General features: G+C 40.0%; 2 protein-coding genes across 10 annotated transcripts in view; one reads left to right on the plus strand and one right to left on the minus strand.

The window, feature by feature from the left end:
* The window catches only part of LOC139169004 (solute carrier family 23 member 1-like), a 57,117-nt gene extending 43,015 nt beyond the window's left edge, over window positions 1-14,102 (plus strand). Inside the window, exons 7-13 of the mRNA XM_070754790.1 lie at window positions 949-1,069; window positions 2,264-2,420; window positions 3,928-4,181; window positions 5,384-5,548; window positions 8,243-8,351; window positions 10,015-10,110; window positions 11,987-14,102. Of these exons, the coding sequence (XP_070610891.1) occupies window positions 949-1,069; window positions 2,264-2,420; window positions 3,928-4,181; window positions 5,384-5,548; window positions 8,243-8,351; window positions 10,015-10,110; window positions 11,987-12,210 (1,126 nt within the window). The 3' untranslated portion in view covers window positions 12,211-14,102. The remainder of the gene's footprint in view (window positions 1-948; window positions 1,070-2,263; window positions 2,421-3,927; window positions 4,182-5,383; window positions 5,549-8,242; window positions 8,352-10,014; window positions 10,111-11,986) is intronic.
* A 1,647-nt stretch (window positions 14,103-15,749) lies between these two features.
* STRA8 (stimulated by retinoic acid 8) overlaps window positions 15,750-21,455 on the minus strand; it is a 42,026-nt gene continuing 36,320 nt past the window's right edge. For all 9 annotated transcript variants that reach the window (XM_070755945.1, XM_070755950.1, XM_070755946.1 and 6 more), the window contains one exon: window positions 15,750-16,039. In XM_070755945.1, the coding sequence (XP_070612046.1) occupies window positions 15,968-16,039 (72 nt within the window). In that variant the 3' untranslated portion in view covers window positions 15,750-15,967. The remainder of the gene's footprint in view (window positions 16,040-21,455) is intronic.

A 21,455-nucleotide genomic window follows, 5' to 3' on the forward strand; every position in this document is an offset into this window, starting at 1 on the left:
AAAAATCTGCATTTTTTTTTAAAAAAACCAAATGTCACTAATAGGTTGCTACCAGTCCCCAGCATATACATACAGCAGTTCCCAGGGTACATAAAGTACTTTATTTGGGCCAGTATGATTAAACACACATGGAATTTGTCTCCAATGCAGACAGTTATTATAGATGAATGCTATCTAAAGTATTTATCTGCAAAAGCTATTTGATATGTGGAGGGAAGTTAGGACTTCGCCCTTTTCTTGCATACCAATAATTCCAAGCTGGGTTGTCCCTTTACTCCCTGGGAAAGAGCCCCTCCCACTCCTGTGACTCTGGATTATATTCCATCATATTGTGCATATTACGAGAAACATGAATTAAATAAGGAAAGTCCATTGTGTAGACCAGTGATGGTGAACCGTTTTTTCCTTGGGTGCCAAAAGAGCGTGCATGCATGCTATCGTGCATGTGCAATTGTCCACACCCATAATTCAATGCCTGGAGAGAGCAAAAACAGCTTCCTCCACCCCCTGGAGACCCTCTGGAGGCCAGAAACAGCCTGTTTCCTAACTTCTGGTGGGCCCAAGAGGCTCCTGTTTTGTCCTCTTCAGGCTCCAAAGGTAAAACTGTCCTCCCCCATTCCCCCAGAGGCTCTCTGGAAGCCAAAAACGCCCGCCCAGAGCCATGTGAGCCGAAAATCAGCTGGTCAATACACCTGCATGTTGGAGCTGAGCTGAGGCAACAGCTCTCGTGCCAGCAGATTTGGCTCCGCGTGCCACTTGTGGCACCCGTGCCATAGGTTCGCCATCACTGGTGTAGACAATGGACATTCTGTTTTTAACTAAGTGTTTGATACATTAATATTTGCAAACATCAGCGATGAAATTATTAACTCTAAAGGTGTTACATTAATTTCTGAATCAGAAGGTTATTAATGGAAATCTTTTTTTCCTCTTTTTTAATCACTTTAGAACAATTTTCTTCATAGTTTTATTCTCTCAGTATCTGAAAAATGTGCCTGTTCCACTACCATCTTACAAAAGAAGCAAAAAATGCCATTTCTCCAAGATCCACCTCTTCCAGATCTTTCCCGTGAGTACACCCTAATGACATTTGAGTAGTCAGGTATACCTCAGAGCTGAGGAAGCTTCTTGAATGAGAAGCAAAACGTCTTCAAAGAAAAACCAGAAAGTCCAGTTGCCCAATCTCAAAAGCTCTGCTGTAAATTTGACATAACTTAAAGCAGTATTTCCCAACCTTGGGAACTTGAAGATATCTGGACTTCAACTCCCAGAATTCCCCAGCCAGCAAACGCTGACTGGGGAATTCTGGGAGTTGAAGTCCAGATATCTTCAAGTTCCCAAAGTTGGGAAACACTGACTTAAAGGAATAAATGAGAAGAATTATATGTGAAACTTGCATATTTTAATGCACCTCTGTAGTGTAATATCTGCCTTTATGTACTTCCCATAGAACTTCCTGCTTTGAAGTCTGACTTGCCTGCTAACAGATAAAGACCCTTTTATTAGCTCTCCCAATTACGTGGCTATACAGTGATACCTTGTCTTACAAACCTAATTGGTTCCGGGACGAGGTTCTTAAGATGAAAAGTTTGTAAGACGAAACAATGTTTCCCATAGGAATCAATGGAAAAGCGATGAATGCGTGAAAGCCCAAAATTCACCCCTTTTGCCAGCCAAAGCGCCCGTTTTTGAACCCCACCTCCAGACTTCCGTGTTTTTGCGATGCTGCAGGGGAATCCCAGCAGTGCAAAAGCAGGTGCTTCGCTGGCAATGGAAGTCCGGAGGTGGGGTTTCCCAGTGAAAAGAGCATCAGTGAAATCGCAGCATTGCAAAAACACCAAAGTCCTCAAAACCCCACTTCCAGACCTCTGTGTTTTTGCGATGCTGCGATTTCACTGAGGCTCCCCTCGCTGGGAAACCCCACCTCCGGACTTCCGTTGCCAGCGAAGTGCCCGTTTTTGCGCAGCTGGGATTCCCCTGCTGGGATTCCCCTGCAGCATCACAAAAACACGGAGGTCCAGAGGTGGGGAATCCCAGCAGCGTAAAAATGGGTGCTTCACTGGCAACGGGAGTCCGGAGGCGGGGCATCCCAGCGGCGGCGGTGGATTTGTAAGGTGAAAATAGTTTGTAAGAAGAGGCAAAAAAATCTTAAACCCCGGGTTTGTATCTCAAAAAGTTTGTATGACGAGGCGTTTGTAAGAAGAGGTATCACTGCATTGTGTTTTGTGCTAACAAAGATTCCTTGTCATTTGTAACTACATAGGTGCTGTTTGCTCTCACAATTACGTGGCTATTATGTTTAGTACTGACCATCACCAACGTTCTCCCTTCAGATACAAGAGCTTATGGTTATTTAGCTCGGACTGACAGCAAAGGTGATGTCATAAGCAGGGCACCCTGGTTTCGATTTCCTTACCCAGGTATTCTTACAGTGATGCTCTTTCCTGTTTAGCATTGCAAAAAAAAAAAAAAAAAAGGAAGAAATTCTCAGGTGTTTTAATGCAAAAATGTGTTTATGTTGTGGCCCATTAGATTTGGAACTCCCCACTTTATCTAATTTCTTATGACCAAGCTGTTTGGTCTGAATTCCTTGGGAATAATTTTTGATCAGTACTAAGCATCCTGAACAATGAAAAATCCCAGTGCAGAAGCAAATAAAAAACAGATACTCCACCACTAATATATCTAATATATTTCTGCTTCCCATTTAGATCTGCCTTTGCTTTGGGCGTTAAAAAATATGATTGTGATGATGTATAGTTTTCCCAAAAAGTATTTAAACTGTTGGAACAATATCTTATTTATTTAAATGCAACAACATAGATGAGATGAGGGTACAATATTGATATAAGATTTTACAATATATTGACAAGGAGGTGTTAACAGTACATGCTTTTAGCTTTCCTGAATTTTGCAAATCAAAAACTGCAGGTAAATTTACCAGTTTCAGACATTCAATTTTAACATTTATTTATTTCTTATTTATTAATTGGAGTTTTATGCTGCCCCTCTCTGAAGACTCGAGGTGGCTTACAACATATAATAAAACAATATATAACATCTTAGATACGAATTAATTAAATTTAAAATCTAAAAAACCCGAACTATAAAAAACAGTCATTCCATTCGATCAACTTTTTCTCAATACAGTTTTCCCTCGATTTTCACGGGTTCAAACTTCGCGAAAAGTCTATACCATGGTTTTTCAAAAATATTAATTAAAAAATAACTTTGTGGGTTTTTTCCCTATACCACGTTTTTCCCCACCCGATGACGTCATATGTCATCGCCAAACTTTCATCCGCCTTTAATAATTTTTTTAAAAATAAACTTTAATAAATAAACATGGTGAGTAATGATCTAAATGGTTGCTAAGGGAATGGGAAATTGTAGTTTAGGAGTTTAAAGTGTTAAGGCTTGTGATACTGTTCATAGCCAAAAATAGTGTATTTACCGGTACTTCCACATCACTACTTCGTGGAAATTTGACTTTCGCGGGCGGTCTCAGAACGCATCCCCTGGAAAAATCGAGGGAACACTGTACATTCATTGGCCAGGGGACAAGAGTCTAGTGGCCCCAAGCCTGGCAGCATAAGTGAGTCTTAAGACTCTTGCGGAAGGCGAGGAGGGTGGGGGCAGTACGAATCTCTGGGGGGAGCTGATTCCAGAGGGCCGGGCACCCCACAGAGTGGGGTGCCCGGCCCTCTACCCCTAGGCCCCACCAACCAACATTGTCTAGCTGACGGGACTTGGAGAAGGCCGACTCTGTGGGATCTAACCAGTCGCTGGGATTCATGCGGCAGAAGGCGGCCCCACAGGTATTCTGGCCCAATGCCATGTAGGGCTTTATAGGTCATAACCAACACTTTGAATTGAGTCCAGAAACCAATTGGCAGCCAATGCAGACTGCTTGTTTCTTCCATTTAGGCCAGTGGGGAGTGCCCACAATTAGTTTGGCTGGTGTATTTGGCATCATAGCTGGAGTGATCTCCTCCATGGTGGAGTCAGTGGGAGATTACTATGCCTGTGCTCGTTTGTCTGGTGCTCCACCCCCTCCCAAACACGCAATCAATCGTGGAATTGGAGTAGAAGGGATTGGCTGCCTTCTGGCTGGAGCCTGGGGGACAGGAAATGGTACCACTTCTTACAGTGAAAATGTTGGAGCTTTGGGGATCACTCGGGTAAGTTTCAGTGGTGAAATCTAAACGTTTTCCCTACCGTTTCTGTGGGCGTGGTGTGGCTTGATGGGCGTCGCCGGGGAAGGATACTGCAAAATCCCCATTCCCACCTCACTCCAGGGGAAGGATACTGCAAAATCCCCATTCCCACCTCACTCCAGGGGAAGGATACTGCAAAATCCCCATTCCCACCTCACTCCAGGGGAAGGATACTGCAAAATCCCCATTCCCACCTCACTCCAGGGGAAGGATACTGCAAAATCCCCATTTCCTCCCGAACAGCTGGGATTTGGGAGGCAGAGAATAAATGGGAGCAGGGCCAGTCAGAGGTGGTATTTACCACTTCTCCAAACTACTCAAAATTTTTGCTACCGGTTTTCCAGAACTGGTCAAAACCTGCTGAAAGGAAGGTCACTACAAAGGGAATCCTGAATTTTATATACTCAGAAACCAACGATGATGCTTTGATATAGTTTTAACTGAAATATATGTATCATGTTTATGTGGCCACCTATTTCACAAGAGTGTGATTCTGGCTGGCACACAACAGCTGTGGATGAAAGTGGGTGCTTCTTCAGCCTTCTAAAAATAGCAACTGATTGCAAACATGCCCTTCTGCTCTCCTATATTCAAGGCACACGCCGTTGCCCTTGTTGAGAGTTGATTGTCAGAGAGAGCTGTTCACTCTATTATGTCTTATGGAATAAACCTGTTGAACCCAAAGAAGTCTCCGGTGCAGTGATTTAACACACACCACAGAGTTTGATAAGCTTCCAGAGTTTGAAAAATGATAACAAACACTGGGTGAAAGGATTTAAACATTCTCCAAGCAAGTTGTAGCTTTAAATAGATATTAGCAGTCAAAGGATTTACTTTCCATTTTTTAATAAATTGCAATAAATTTTCAGTATTCCTAATTATACTGTAATTACATATTCATAACTATCATAATACAACCCATAATATTATAGTGTAGAAATACATTGTATGGTTCTTTTTAATTAAAAAATAATATTATTTGGTATGCTTTACAATAATGATTGTAATAATAATTATTAAAGAGAACATCTTTAGCTTAATAATTGTTAATGGAAGTCAAGGATATTTGACTCAGCTAAAGAATTTTGAAATGTTACTTCTAAACCCATCAAAGTTGACAATTCTCATAGATGTTGCTTGTGATTACTTTCTCTCTCTCTCCATAGGTAGGTAGTAGAATGGTCATTATAGCTGGGGGCTTTGTTCTTCTTTTGACTGGCATGTTTGGCAAGATTGGGGCTGTGTTTGCCAGTATTCCAACACCCATCATCGGAGGAATGTTTCTTGTGATGTTTGGTATCATCACGGCTGTGGGGATTTCTAATTTACAGGTAAGTGGATTTTTTTTAAGAATAATTTTGCATGGATAAGACAAAGCCATGGGAACATTTCTTGTAGGGTGATTTACAAATTGAGATGTGCTGAATATCATTTGGTATTTCGACATGCCAAATTACATGGATGACCACAACCAATATTCAGTTAGTTAATATGTTTAATTGATTCTTTTTATTATGTTTTTATGTGCCATGGTAATTCTAGTTGTATTGACTTGTAGGAATCTTGTATTGAGAATATACCCACATATAAGAATTTAGTCCAATTTATTTGTTGAATTTAGAGACTAGCCTTGTGATGGCAAACCTATACCATGTGTGCCACAGGTGACATGTGGAGCCATATCTGAGGGCATGGAGGCGTTGCTCCAGCATTCGTGTGTGCACTGGCAAGCTGATTTATGGTCTTCTGTAGGTTGGAGGGGGGAGAGCAGTTTTCGTCCTTCCCCAGCCTTCAGGAAAGCCTCCGGAGCCTGTAGATGGCAAAAAAACGGACCCAACAGGCTTATCAGAAATTCAGAAATGAACTTCCAGTAGGCACATTAGGCCCGTGTTTTGCTATGTCCTGTCCATCTTGGGTGGCCCTGCACTGCATAGCTCATAGCTTCATTGGGCTACACACACCTCTTCACCACAACAAGGCGGTGAACCATGAAGGGGGAATTAACAAATTGGAATGAAGATTGCTGGGAGAGATCTCAACAGCCTCAGATATGCAGATGATACCACTCTAAAGGCAAAAGTGAAGAGCCTTTTGATGCGGGTGAAGGAGGAGAGTGCAAAAGTTGGCTTGAAACTCAACATTAAGAAAACTAAGATCATGGCATCTGCCCTCTCAGTTCATGACAAATATATGGGGAAGAAATCAAGATAATGACAGATTTAATTTTCCTGGGCTCCTAGATCACTACAGCCAAGAAATTAAAAAAACACTTACTCCCAGGGAGGAAAGCTATGACAAATCTAGACAGCTTACTAAAAGGCAGAGATATCATCTTGCCAACAAAAGTGTGTATAGTGAGGGCTATGGTTTTCCCAGTTGAAATTTATGGCTGTGAAAGTTTGACCATAAGGAAGGTTGAGCGCCAAAAAATTGAGGCCTTTGAACTAAGGTGCTGGAGAAGACGCCTGTGAGTCCCTTGGACTCGCAAGGTGATCAAACCGGTCAGTCCTAGAGGAGATCAACCCTGGCTGCTTTTTACAAGGCCAGATCCTGAAGATCAAACTCAAATACTTTGGTCTCCAAATGAGAAGGAAGGACTCACTGGAGAAGAGCCTAATGCTGGGAACAATTGAGGGCAAAATAAGAAAGGGAGAACAGAGAATGAGATGGCTGGATGGAGTCACTGAAGCAGTTTTATTTATTTTTATTTATTTATTTTGTCCAATACACAATGAAGATTTTAGTGGGTATATATCTATATACACATAGTAAAATACATGATGAAGGTTATAGAGGAGATACTCATAGTAAAATATATCTAAGAAATAATAAAAAAGAAGGTATAGTAATAGAATATATCAATGAAAGAGTAGAAGAAGATATATAGGAATAGAAGAAAGGTATAGGAGATATAGGAGGGCAATAGGACAGGGGATGGAAGGCACTCTAGTGCACTTGTACTCGCTCCTTAGTGTGAGTTGGTGTGAGGGATGGTAGAGGCCTGGAGGAATGTTACCCATGGTGTTGCAATGAGTCGGCCATAACTTCACAACTAACAACAACATCATGAAGCTTTTACTTTACCTACCAAATTCTCATGTACTATCATAACCCAATTTATTTATTATATTTTAAATATTTGTTTTGCTATAACAGTAGAAGAGAATATTTACAATATAGCCTTCATTTACAATATATGCTTTACTAATCCTATGTTGCTTCTCTTCATTACTTCTGTCTCTCCTGGCTCTTGGTTCCCCAGTGTTGGATTTTAGAATTTATGTTCTTAGGCTCAGGTACTTGTCCTGTTGCGGTCTGAGTATGTAAAGTTAAGCAAAAGTGTCCTTGAATTGAAATGAAGTCCAGGAAACAGCATTCATGCAGTTTTTTTCTTGGCAGCATTATGGAACTGATTCGCTACTATAGAGAATCCTCAACTTAATACCATTCTTTTAGTGACTATTTGAAGTTACAACGGCAGTGAAAAAATGATTTATGACCTTGTGTCACACTCATGACTAGTGCAGCATCCCCATGGTCACATGACCAAAATTCAGATGCTTGGCAACTAACAAGTATTTACTGTATGATGATTGCAGTGCCCTTGGGTCCTATGATCACTTTCTGTGACTTTCTAATAAGCAAAGTCAATGGGGAAGCCAGATTTACTTCACAATCGTATTGCTAACTTAACAACTGCTGTGAATCTCTTAATAACTGTGGCAAGAAAGATTTAAGAAGTGCAAAAACTCATTTAACAACCACCTTACTTAGTAATTTTGGTCTCAATTGTGGTTGTAAGTCGAGGACTACTTGTATCTTTTTCAAGGAGACTTTTCAACAACCTGGGAATTTCCAACAGGTTCCCCTTCTTAGTGTCAATCAACGCTAATCCTGATTAATACTGGGAGTTTGGCTTGGTAAAGTTCAGAATACCTAGTATGATATAATAATCCCGATCTGTTTACATGTAAAATCATTGGCATAAATTAAGATATTTTCTTTCAATTATACCTCTTTGTCAGTACACAGACATGAACTCTTCAAGAAACATATTCATCTTTGGATTTTCTATATTTGCTGGCTTGACCATTCCACATTGGGTGGAGAATAATGCAGAAAAACTAAAAACAGGTACATAGGATTACAACTTTGATTGTTGCTTTTCATCTGAAGTAAGGTTCAAGTCACAGCAATAATTAGGAGTACAACAAAAATAGGGAGGTATTATCATATATTAATTTATACTCTACCATGCTTCTTTATTTATTCTAAAAGATATTTTGGATATGCCAAAATATTGTTACGTGTGGCTTATATAATGACTGCAAATGCTGTGATTTAGTTCAGAAGTGAGGAGGCTATTAATACTATTGTAAATCCAATGTAGTGTAATCAAATATGAAGAATATTAAGTGATACTATCAGCATCTAACATAGTGTAAGGTTTTCCAACTGATTTATTCACCCTTTATTTATTCTACTGTATGATATTACGCAACTTTCTTTGGGAAATATACACGCAAATCTATATTTGAGTTGCTTCGAGAAGGGCGGCATAGAAATATAATAAATAAATAAATATTTGAACTGCCAGTATGCATCAGACCTGAAATTTGGCTCCAGTGAATTCAACTTGCAAAACTACAGCTTCAATTGAACCTTCATGACAACATTTGGGCAATTTACAATAATTAGATTATTGCACATATCTTGTACTATACAGCATTCCAAAGCGTTGCTCAGGCTTGGGTGATTTCCTGTTAATTTAAATCTAGTAGAGCATTAACATAACAAGGATGTATTGAAGCAAGTAGCAACTTCAATTGGTTGAAGCATAGCAATCAACTTACCAGTTGCTGGATGAGAACTAATTAAGGAATTGGGAGTATTGAAAATAGAGTTCTTCAAAAAGCATCCCATTCGTGATCCCAAAGTCAACAGTCCATTGATGTGAAATTGCAAAACCGAATCCTATACTCTTATATTCCTTGTTTGTTTATCACAGGGGTACTTGTATAATTTAGGCCAATTGTGTAGAACAGTGATTTTCAACCTTTTTTGAGCCGCGGCACATTTTTTACATTTTAAAATCCTGGGGCACACCACCAACCAAAATGACACCCTAAGACATTCTCCTCTCTTTTTCCATCCGTCTCCTCCCCACCCTTGTGTGTGTATACACACTCTTGAACCATTTCCAAAAGCAGGTGAGGGCTGGGGTTTTTTTCTCTCTTATTCTTTGGGAGCTTTTTATCATATGCTTTAAATCAAGAGTCACTTCTCTCTCTTTTGTTTCTCTCTCTTTCCTCTCATTCTCTGTCTCAATCATTTTCTCATTTCTCTTTTTTCCTCCCCTTTTTGCTCATTTCTCTCTTCCTTCCTCTCCTTTTCTCTCTCTCTCTCTCTTGCTTTCTCTCTCTCTCTCTCTCTCTTGTTTTCTCTGTTTCTCTCTTTTTTCTCTCTTGCTTTCTTTCTTTCTCTCTCTCTCTCTCACTCTCTCTCTCTCAGCAAAAAGTTGCGAGACCGGAACCTGAGCTTCCTTCTTCGTGGCACACCTGACCATGTTTCGCGGCACAATAGTGTGCCACGGCACACTGGTTGAAAAACACTGGTGTAGAAGACAGAAACAAAATGAACATTACATATGGGCTACAAATATGTTTAGTGTAAAATAAATGCCTTGGCCTGATTATTAAAAGAAAAAAGAACATGTCAAATGACTTGCCTTTCTTCCCTTGGGAAAAGTATTGGGAGATTGTGATTTGTTATGATAATCACTGGATTCTCTTTCTAGGAAGTCTACAGCTAGACCAAGTGATCCAGGTGCTGCTAACTACAGGCATGTTTGTTGGTGGATTCCTGGGCTTTTTTTTTGATAACACTATTCCAGGTAATTATTGATCATAGTTCATCTTCCTTGAATTTATGATAGCATTTATGGTTATGGTGCAGCAGCAGAAGTAAAGGCTATACAGTGATACCTTGTCTTACGAACTTAATTGGTTCACAAGGTGAAAAGTTTGTAAGATGAAACAATGTTTTCCATAGGAATTAATGGAAAAGCGATGAATGCGTGCAAGCCCAAAATTCACCCCTTTTGCCAGCCGAAGTGCCCATTTTTGCGCTGCTGGGATTCACCTGAGGCTCCCCTCCATGGGAAACCCCACTTCCGGGCTTCCGTGTTTTTGGAATGCTGCAGGAGAATCTCAGCAGCGCAAAAATGGGCGCTTCGCCTGCAACAGAAGTCCGGAGGTGGGGTTTCCCAGCGAGGGGAGCCTCATCGAAATTGCAGCATTGCAAAAACACCAAAGTCCTCGAAAACCCACCTTTCCCGTCGCTGGGAAAGTTTCACATTCGTAGGCCGAGAAAAAAATGTGGTGCATTACTTTCTAGGCGATCCTCATAAAATCACTTAGAGTTCTTGGTGGTGTCGCCTGAATAAAGCAGGAGTTTGCATTGTTGAATGGGACCATAGATATTTCTATTTAGAACTGGTCTTGTGGACTTGTGCATTTCTCACGTTACATATTTTGGAAAGAAAATATGAGAAACATATTTCTGTCACTTACAATCTTGTTATCACTGATCAAGTACATTATGGGGAATGTTTATTGTGATATTCTCAACCCCTGAAGGACAAGTTGTTTTGTGACTGTTAGATGTTGTACCAGTAGTGGGTTCTAAAACCCGTTGCTACCTGTTTGTGGTGGGTGGGTGGAGCGTCCTGGGTGGGTGGGTGGAGCATCCCGCCACTGCTGCTACTGGTTTGCTGAACTGGCCTGAATTGGAAGCAAACCACTGTTGTGTTGCAAGTTTTCTCCCACCCCCCACCCCACCATACCGGAACCTGAAGCCTCCTAATCAGATACTTTTGCATAGAAGCTCCCTTCCTATCTGGTCAGCTAGTTGAAGGAGTGCCAGATAATCTATCATGTTGGAGAAAAGTAATGCAAGTTATTTCTTTCCTCAAAGCAATACTGTGTGTATTCTAAATTAGTTGAATAGTGGGGAGCAGAAACTATTGGACTAAGGAGAAAGAGTACAAGGAAAATTCCTTCTGCCAAGAATTGGGATGGGTAGATGGTCAAATTTTCTGTCTACTTCCCCTGACCTTTTGTGTGGGCATTTCCAAAATCACACATTCTGATACTAGTATTCCTGATACTAGTACAGTGATACCTTGTCTTACAAACTTAATTGGTTCTGGGACGAGGTTCTTAAGTGAAAAGTTTGTAAGACGAAACAATGTTTTCCATAGGAATCAATGGAAAAGTGATTAATCCGTGCAAGCCCAAAATTCACCCCTTTTGCCAGCTGAAGGGCCCATTTTTGCGCTGCTGGGATTCCCCTGAGGCTCCCCTCCATGGGAAACCCCACCTCCGGACTTCCGTTGCCAGCAAAGCACCTGTTTTTGTGCTGCTGGGATTCCCCTGCAGCATCACAAAAACACGGAAGTCTGGAGGTGGGGTTTCCCATAGAGGGGAGCCTCAGGGGAATCCCAGCAGCACAAAAACGGGTGCTTCGCTGGCAACGGAAGTCTGGAGGCGGGGCATCCCAGAGGCGGCGGTGGGTTTGTAAGGTGAAAATAGTTTGTAAGAAGAGGCAAAAAAATCTTAAACCCCGGGTTTGTATCTCGAAAAGTTTGTATGACGAGGCGTTTGTAAGACGAGGTATCACTGTACTAGTATTTACCAGTAACAGCAAATAACCACAATACAACTTAATTGAGGGGCCTTGATATTCATCATCTTACTTCCATTTTGCAGGAAGCCAAGAAGAACGAGGACTCCTCGCTTGGAAAAAAGATTATAATGAAGACTCTGATGGCACTGTGAATAACCTGCACATCTATGATCTTCCTTTTGGAATAGGTTCCAGGTTCTGTGTTGCTCACTGGTTTAAATATCTCCCAATGTGCCCTAAGCAGACAGCTACCCAACGTGCAAAGGAACAGAAGAGCTCTGATAACGATATGAACACTAAGGTTTAAATCTGCACCAGAAGGGGGAAGACACCACCACCACCACTCCTGTTCCCTAAGCTTCTGAAAAACTGTCTTCCTTTTTGTGGGTTTCATGGTCCTTGGGTTGTGGGTGGCTCAAGACTAATGTCCAGAAAACAGTTCTCTGATTTCCTCTTCCACCTATCAGCCGCCCCTGACTGGAAGAATCCTGAATTTCAATTTCTTTATAGCATTTCAGGAAATCATTTATTTAGGGAGTGGAAAGTACAGGTGTGGGCAGTGAGGGGCTACCAAAATCTTTACTACCACACTGTGGGTGTAGCTTATGCAGGACACCCTGAATTTTCTTTCAACATCTTTCAGTGCAAATTGGGTGCTCTGGGGTGGAGCTCCATTTTCGCTAGCCCACTGGGTCCGTCCCCACTTCCGGTCAGTAGCCCACCCCTGGGTGTGGGTCATGTGAAAGAATTTTCTTTTCCATGATGGAAAACTGCTGCTCAGAAAATCTGATCATAATTCTTGGGAAGATAAATAAATTAATCCAAAGCATCAGGCTGAGGTTTCAATAAATACAGCCTCAAACTTTATCTCAGCTGAACGGATTGGATGCAGTTGATCAAAACCTACATTTGCATGCTTTGAATTCTTGACGTCCCCCTATTCTTTTTAATCAACAGAATGGTTAAGTTTATAAAAACGCTGCAAGATAGTAAACTTTTGTTTCCAGCAAAAATGTAAATTGTCACTTCATGAGAGGCTGTTGCAAACTGTCCTAAATCAGGGTCAGTTGCCAGGAACCCAAAATGCCATATTTTTCAGAGTAGAAGATGCTCCTTCTTTTTGGGGGAGGAAAATAGGGAAAAAATAATCTGCCTACCAGGTATTCTTCTGGTTAGTCTTTAGTCTGGTCAGCTTCAGCACATTAGTTTGCTGATTTTGAGCCCACCTGCTTGCTTTTTATTCTCTGGTTGGGGATAAAAAAGTTCAAAAAACACTTCTCTCTCTCTTTAGAGAGAGAATCGATGAGAAAAGCAGGCACAGGAAAGATTGCTTAGCTAGCAAGGCAGAGAAGATCGCTTCATTTGTTAGCATCTTGTTAGGGCTGAAAAAAAGGCAGACGATTGCTTGCTACCAAAGCAGGGAAGATTGCTTCACTGCTAGTTAGGGCTGAAAAAAAGCTCAGCTGGTTGTCTGAGGGAGCAGCAATGAAAGAAGCAGGCAAAGGGAGGGTTGTTTAGCTAGCAAAGCATGGAAGATCACATTAGCACCTCGTTAGGACTAAAAAAACTTAGAAAAAGCTACATTTGAAGTATAAGATGCACCCAAATTTTCAGCCACTTTGGTGGGGGGGGGGGGAAGGTGTGTCTTACACTCCGAAAAATATACTACATCCATGTGATTGTGGGGGCTGGGGTGGCCATCAAAATTTTGAATCTGGTTCATATGTACCTTTGGTGGAGGGTGTCCCTTGTAACGTCAAACATTTGCTAAGTGACCAATCATGAGTGGATAAACTGTATTTTATCCAGATAAATATACGTTTGCATAATGTTGTGCCTTATTTGAAACTGTACCCAAAGAAAAACATCATGAGGAATAGCATGAGGAAAGGCTTTTGATTATTCTCTTGGGGGCTAAGCCATTTTGATTTACTAATAAGCCCTACTTCATGCTGACGGGTATTTTCTAGGTTCTGATATCGAAAGGATTTGCACTGATGACTTGTTTGTGATTGATTGCATCATATCACATTTAGGGTTCAATATTTTCTAAAATTCTGAAAAAGAAGGGATTTTGATCTGATTAACCATAGGGCCTTATGGAAGGCCAAATCAGGTCATTTCTGCCCATTTCAGGTATCTGTTATATGGTGTGTCTAATTGCATGTGGCCAAATAAAATACTCTATTTTTATTTCTATGTTGTATCTCCTTTTTTTCATACCACCTGTATGTATACTCTTCAATGTTCATTTCAGATTTAATACTGGTTTTACGCTTTGAGTATCGTTACTCTGAATTAACTAAAGGGATGAGTTGCATGGAAGAGCAGTGCATAAAATACTACATCACCCTGGCCCTACACTGGTTTTATTGTGAATTTTCCTTGAGATGATGCCACAAATGAAGAGCATCTAAATTTTAAAGGGACTTTCACTAATCTGAGGCCTTGCTTGGTGTGAATTCTGGGAATGTGTTCTAACATATCTAATTGAGAGAAAGCTGTTTTCATAGATGAAACAATTGGTATCACATGTACTTTGTCCTCAGTTTTTAACTTTAACTATAGCAGGAATCTTCAAACTTTTAAAACATGGGGCTGATTCACGGTCCCTCAGACTATTGGAGAGCCGGATCAGCTGGGTGGCCATGGCTAGGTGGTCATGTGACTGAATGGGCGTGGCTGGGTGGTCATGTGACTGGGTGGACATGGCCAATTTAACAGTCCATTTTGTTGTTGTCCTTCCTAAGCTGTTATTTGCTCAACTCAAGGAATCTATTTACTTAATAAGACACACCAAAAGGGAAAAAGAGTGCAAACTTTCTTGCCACCTGCCTAACTTCATTGTAACAGTAGCTTCAGGCTCCTTAAAATAGGACATTTTAAAAAAAGAATAAAACAAACAGGATTCCCTTCAAAATAACGTCTGAGCACATGTTTCAGATGACCATACAATAAACCAGACAGAGAACTGCACCGATAATGACTGTAGCTAAAACCCCCAAAATGGGCACTGAGACACATTGGAAGCAGGTGGAAGAACACAAAAATCAAAACACACACAAACAAACATACACACATACACAGAGCCTCCAATGGTGCATTAAGGAGGGATTCACACTGTTGTGGTTAGCTCTGGCCCAGCTCCTGCTCCAAGGACTGTGGATGTGGGGGAGACATCCACATGCTGCAGGCCTGTTTTGCCCCTGGTGGAATCTGCTGATGAAGGCTCCTCTGACCAAGAAGACATGAGTGACAGGGAGGAGGAGAGTGTGGCAGACAGCTCAGAAGGAGATCAATTATCTAGCTCCTCCTTGGATTCAGAACAAGAGTTAATGGTACAGCCACGCATGTGGAGAGCGATGCATAGGCAACAACAACTGAGAGATTATTATCAAAGAAAATGAGGCCACCTGTGGTTGGGTGAGGCTGTGGTAATTAGTGAGGCTGCTATAAATAGCAGCCTGTGGGTTTGGCCATTGTGGAGGATTATCTGATCGTTGTGCCTGCTTTGCTGACTTTGACCTTTTGTGTGCTGATTTTCCCCCGCTTTGAAACTAAACCAGAGCAAAGTGTGTTTCACTTTGTGGAAGAAGAAGGACTGTGAATTGCCTCACAGCTGCAAGCCAAGTATCACAGAACTGATAAGGGACTTGTACAAATTACCAGTTTGTTTGGAGACCAGTGATCTTTGCTATACCAAAAGAGGGCTTGGTTTAAGTGAATTTTCATTATAAAGAATATTGTTTTGAATTTTCAAACGTGTGTGTGTCTGAAATTTGTACCTGTGAATTTTCGGGAGGAGTCTACCAGAGAGCCCGACAGAACACACACTGAAGACACATATTTAAAAAAGAACTTTATGAATGTTAAACTTTGATACATGTGAAGTAACTGCTGTGAAACTGCAAAGCCAACATAAACAGAACAGTTTGTAACATGATGTATGATGAGAAATTGTAGTTAACGCCTCCCGTGGTAATGCTTCTTTTTCCTTTTTTAAGGAACGTGGGGAAATGTTAAACAGCAGCTATATTTCTGCACTTTAATGCAAACATGTTCAGTTACAAATCATCATCAAATGTCTCCGTGCATCGCAACATCACACTCTCGTAGTCTAACGGGAGAATTTCTTCCTGCCAAAAATAAAGGTGGGGAGAAGGATAATTACGGTTCTTTAAGGAGCTATTTTGGGTAATAGAGTTAATGAATAAACATCGCATAGCAGGTTTAAATGACCCAAGGAACAATTTTTTGACATCCAGATTCTTAATATACTGAGCTTACATGTGGTTTTACATAAATGCAGCATGGCATTGTGACAGATGCTAATCAGACTCTGCTGATTTATGGATGTGAATGCTGTCCCTTCAAGCTGGTTTCCTTACCAGGAGGGCTGGCTCAAAAATACAGCAAGTCAAATCTATTAAATTTAAATCAAGATGTAGAAAAAAACATTGCAAAATAATAATGTGATGAAAAAGTCATCCAAATACTATTTTGAAACACAACATCCCAGTTTAACTCTGTACCTTCCATTAAGAGAGTGGCTCTAATCCAAAAAGTGCATTTTTTAAAAAGGTGAAAATTACAGAAAGAAGTTACTAAATAGACAAGCTTTTTGTTTAGTTTGAAAAACCAACTTCTCCCTGTAGCAGAAGTTTTGATTTCTCAGGTCAGAAACTGATTCTCTTAGGCACTTTCTTTTGAATATGGCTCTTAGTATCGGATGTAATTTCTGGGGTTTTTTGTTTTTTTTATTAAGTGCAGTGTTCAAATTTCTAGAACGCAGTTAATGGGAAACTCATATATTAGCATTCTAAAAATATTTTAAAAGAAAAGATACTAAAGGCTAATTAATATAATCACACATGCTTACTGGGCTTATGGGATTTGTGGTGAAACATACATAAACACCCATATATTGCTATCCATCAAGCTTACTGTAGTTTATCACTACAACACTGTCAAATTCAGAGGGAACAGATGAAGAGTAAAGTACGGTAAGTTGCAAACTATGTGTGTAAAATAAAGTATGATATATTAGCTCCTCTCAATCAAAATACTGAATGGATTTTGATTCAATATTCTATTTTAAACAAGAGAAACATCTACATTTCACCAATATCAAGAAAAACATGTGATTAATTTTGGATAAGGTAAGATAATCTAGGTTGTATGACAACCTACACATAAGCTGCATTGGGATAGAGATAGTAGGAATTAGAATGGGAAGCACCTGTAGGTCACTGGCTGGAGTTCCCTGCACTGGGGATTTATTACTTGATTTAAAAAAAATAATTACCCTAAGCAATTCCAGTTCCTTGGGTGCTACGTATTCTCCTCCTCTTTAAATTCATGTTTCCATACTAGGATCTGGAAGGATTATTTTATTGTTTTTCCACAATGCAGATGTTATTCACTAGAAACTAACTGGAAATTGAGGAGCTGCAATACCAGCATATCAGGATATAGCAGTTTGTGGGACGCCACCATAAAATTGCTCAACATAGTCTCACATTCTTTTACAAGCAGATTACATAAAATTATATTGATATCCATCATTTATTCCACTTCAACCATTGCGGGCATTATTTTAACTTGCAGGCTTACAGTACGAGCGTATTTACAACACCCACATTGACATTCTTCATAAATCAGCTTGAAACTAAGCACAAGTAACTTCAAATCTTTCAATCTTGAAACGCTAAGAACACAAAGAGAATTCCCAAAAGAGACGTTAAAGAACATTTTTATTAGTCATGGAGCAATACAAATGCCCACACCTTTGCTGCCCCCAAAAGAAACTAAGTTGCTAGTGCCCACTGCCCATCATTTTTCAGTATTTGTTAGTTTGACAAGCTGAATTAGAGATGCTGTTGTGATGGGTAGCTAGGCACAGATAAATTTGATGGGGAAGAATAAACACAGAAATGCCTTACAATCCTCCCCTACCACCTTTCCAGATAACCTGCTGCCATTTAAAAACTCCTATGAATCAGGAAAGTGTTCTGAAGGAAATAGCATGTTGGCAAATTTGAAATCAGTCACTTTGCCCAATAGTTATGAGAACGGTTGTATGTTTCTACAACTTAAATTGGAACAAAGAAGAGATTCATTCCAAACAGAATATACAACTAGAGAAAAAGTCTAAGAATAAGTTAAGAACATAAGAACACAAGAAGAGCCATGCTGAATCAGGTCAAAGCCCATCGAGTCCAGCATTCTGTGTCACACAGTGGCCCACCAATTGTCCATGGGGATCTTGAGCAGAAAGAGAAGGCAAATCCCTCTCTTTCCCTTTACCCCCAACAAATGGTACTCAAGGGAATCCTGCCTGCCTCAACCAACATAGAGGCGACACCTGGACATCCATTTCAGTAACCACCGATACACTTGGCATCCATGAATCTGTCTAATCCTGCCTTGAAGCTATCAAGGCTGACAGCTGTCACAACCTCTTCTGCAATTCCATAAACCAACGACCCTCTGGGTGAAGAAATATTTTCCTTTATTTGTCCTCACTTTCTTACCTATGAGCTTTAGGGAGTACCCCCTCATCCTAGTATTCTATCCCATGCATGATTTTATACACTTCGCTCAAGTCGAACTTTGGGATGATACAAAGAAGATTAATGGCTGTCTTGCCTTAAACCCATGGGCACATTTCCCATTATTAAAACAGATTACCACAAAGTTATAGTCTCCTAGAGATGAAAAGAAACACAGACAACAAAAATATCAATTTCCTCAAACAATATTGTGAGACCAGTCAATCCAAAGTCAAACTCAACATAGCATAAAATAAGCAATGATGTGGAAGTGCCCTAAATATCCATTCAATCTAGTACTTATTCGCCAATACCTTTGGAAGTTCATAAATCCAACAGATAACACAAATCTTGTTCTATTTCTCTCTTTTTTCAAACTTTCTACATTAATTTCCTAGAGAAGTGATGGTTTAAAGGACCAATCTAGAGACATATTATCCTGGAGAAGATCTTCCTTTATGTTCAGTGTTCAATATGAGCTGATACTGACTTAATTAATGTAGTAAGTTAATTTCCAACATATTTATGTGTTGTGATTAGCTCTGGCCCAGCTCCTGCCCCAAGGAATGTGGATGTGAGGGAGACATCCACATGCCGCAGGCCTGTTTTGCTCCCAGTAGAATCTGCTGATGAAGTCTCCTCTGACCAAGGAAGCGTGAGTGATAGGGAAGAGGGGAGTTTGGCAGACAACCCAGGAGGAGATCAGTCATCTGTATCATCCCTGGATTCTGAACAAGAATTAATGACACATCCATGCATGTGTAGAGTGATGTATAGGAGACAACAACTGAAGGATTATTACAAGAGAAAATGAGGCCATCTGTGGTTGAATGGGGCTGCTGTAATTAGTGCTACAGATAAAAGTGCAGCCTGGTGTTTTAGTCTCATGGCAGTTTATCTGATTCATTGTTTCGTCAAGGTCGTGGTTTTTGCTCTTCGGGATTGTGTGTGTGGACTCTCTGGACTTTAGACTTGGACTCAAATTCCCAGTTATTGGGTGAGCAATTGGACTGCATTTAACCTGTGCCTTGTGTGTACCAGAAAATCCCTTTGACATTTAAAAAGGGAGCTGTTTCTGTTTTTCTGTTTATAACAACCTTTGGGTTTTCCTTTTATCGTGTGGTGTGTGTCTTCCTGGACTAATTACCCTGTAATTACGGGCGGTTGAGACACGCCGGCCGGCAGAACATTTATGAATGGATTTGCTCTCCCCACTCCAGTTATGTGTGTTTGTACAAAACAAGGGGCTGCAACTGGGTTCTAAAATACATGCCTAACAAATGCTACGGCCAGCCTTCATGAAAATCATTACCTATACTTAACACTAATTGCACATTAATATGTTGGATAAAGGAATTCATATTTTTTTAAATGAAAAGCTAGGTCAATTTCACTTTGGAAGTTAACATACCTGCTTTAATACTTTTCCTGCCATTTCTGATTTTATAAATCTGTGACTCTTCATGACAGTTACCTTTTTTTCATTATCCAAAAATTATGCTCTAAATCATTTTCTGAATGTTCCAGATGGTAAGAAATAATAAAATAAGATTAACCATTACATTTACCCAATATGTTTCCAATCTTGAAACATATTGTCTAACAGAATTGTCTTACAGAGAATATACCAGTGAAATGAGATGTTTAGATTCCTTGTTTCAACATTAACTAAATGCATGTCAAAAGTTTTGCATCAAGAATCTAGAAAGGCTGTAAAAAAAATCTAGAAGTGTGAAGGCCATCCCTTGCTGTGTTATTTTTCTTCCACCTCATTAAAGGAAGAGGAAGTGCTTGATCCTGAAACTAGAGGGCACAAACAAAATATCTACTATCAAAACAGTACTTCATCAAACAGATCAAAACAGACTGTGATTTTGTGATCCACCTTGTTTTGAAATCTACTTACATAATTCTTACGAGAAGGTAGAAATTTGGTAGCATTTGATAGCAATCAGACTGAGACAGATGAAAAGCAATGTATTTGCATATGATAATAAATTACATTTAAAAGAGAGAAAACAGGTGTTGGTCCTGGTTAACTATTAACTAATTACTATTGAGAAAACCTATTTGAACTAAATTCACTTGCTTAATTATTTTTTTTAGTGAAAGAGACAAGAAATGAAATACCCATAATATTGCTGTAACATTTGTTTTTTTAATAAATAAAGTTGTGTTTACTGTCTTTTCTTGCACTCTCTATTGCTAATAATTACTCATTGCTGCTCTACGTGAAGCTGCCTTTGACCACCCAGCAGTCATAAATGATACAGAATGGAGTACCATGGGTAGATATAATTTTTTTGTGGCTCTGTGATATTTCTACCTGTGGTTTCCAATAGGTTTTTGGTTGCAGTTCAGTGTGCCTGATTATCTCCTATGGAGCCTTTTTAGGATATACGGATTGGGTCGTTTGTGGGATGTCTGTTCCCCAAAAACATCTATCTATTCCATACCCTTGAATAAATGCAAACATGCAGGATTCCCTCCTTAAATAATGTCATCTTAGGAGTCCCAGGTGAGGCCCATAAGACCTAATCAAATGGCCCCATATCTAGGCATCAAGTGCCAATTGCTGCAAACCACACCACTGTACTTCTACTTTCCCCCTTTATTTATTTATTTTATTTATTTATTTTGTCCAATACATAATAATACTCATTGAAGGTTATAGTGGATATATACTTGAAGTGAAATATATCAAGGAGAGAATACAGGAGAAAATATAAGAATAAAATATATCAATGAGAGCACAGAAGAATAGATATAGGGATAGAAGAGAAGAGATATGAGATACAGGAGGGACAATAGGACAGCATGAGATACAGGAGAGACAATAGGGACGGAAGGCACACTAGTGCGCTTATGCACACCCCTTACTGACCTCTTAGGAATCTGAAGAGGTCAACCGTGGATAGTCTATGGATAGTCTATGGGTAAAATGTTGGGGGTTAGGGTATGACACTACGGAGTCCGGTAATGAGTTCCACGCTTCGACAAC

This window comes from Erythrolamprus reginae, chromosome 6 (assembly GCF_031021105.1).
Source record: "Erythrolamprus reginae isolate rEryReg1 chromosome 6, rEryReg1.hap1, whole genome shotgun sequence".
Lineage (NCBI taxonomy): Eukaryota > Metazoa > Chordata > Lepidosauria > Squamata > Dipsadidae > Erythrolamprus > Erythrolamprus reginae.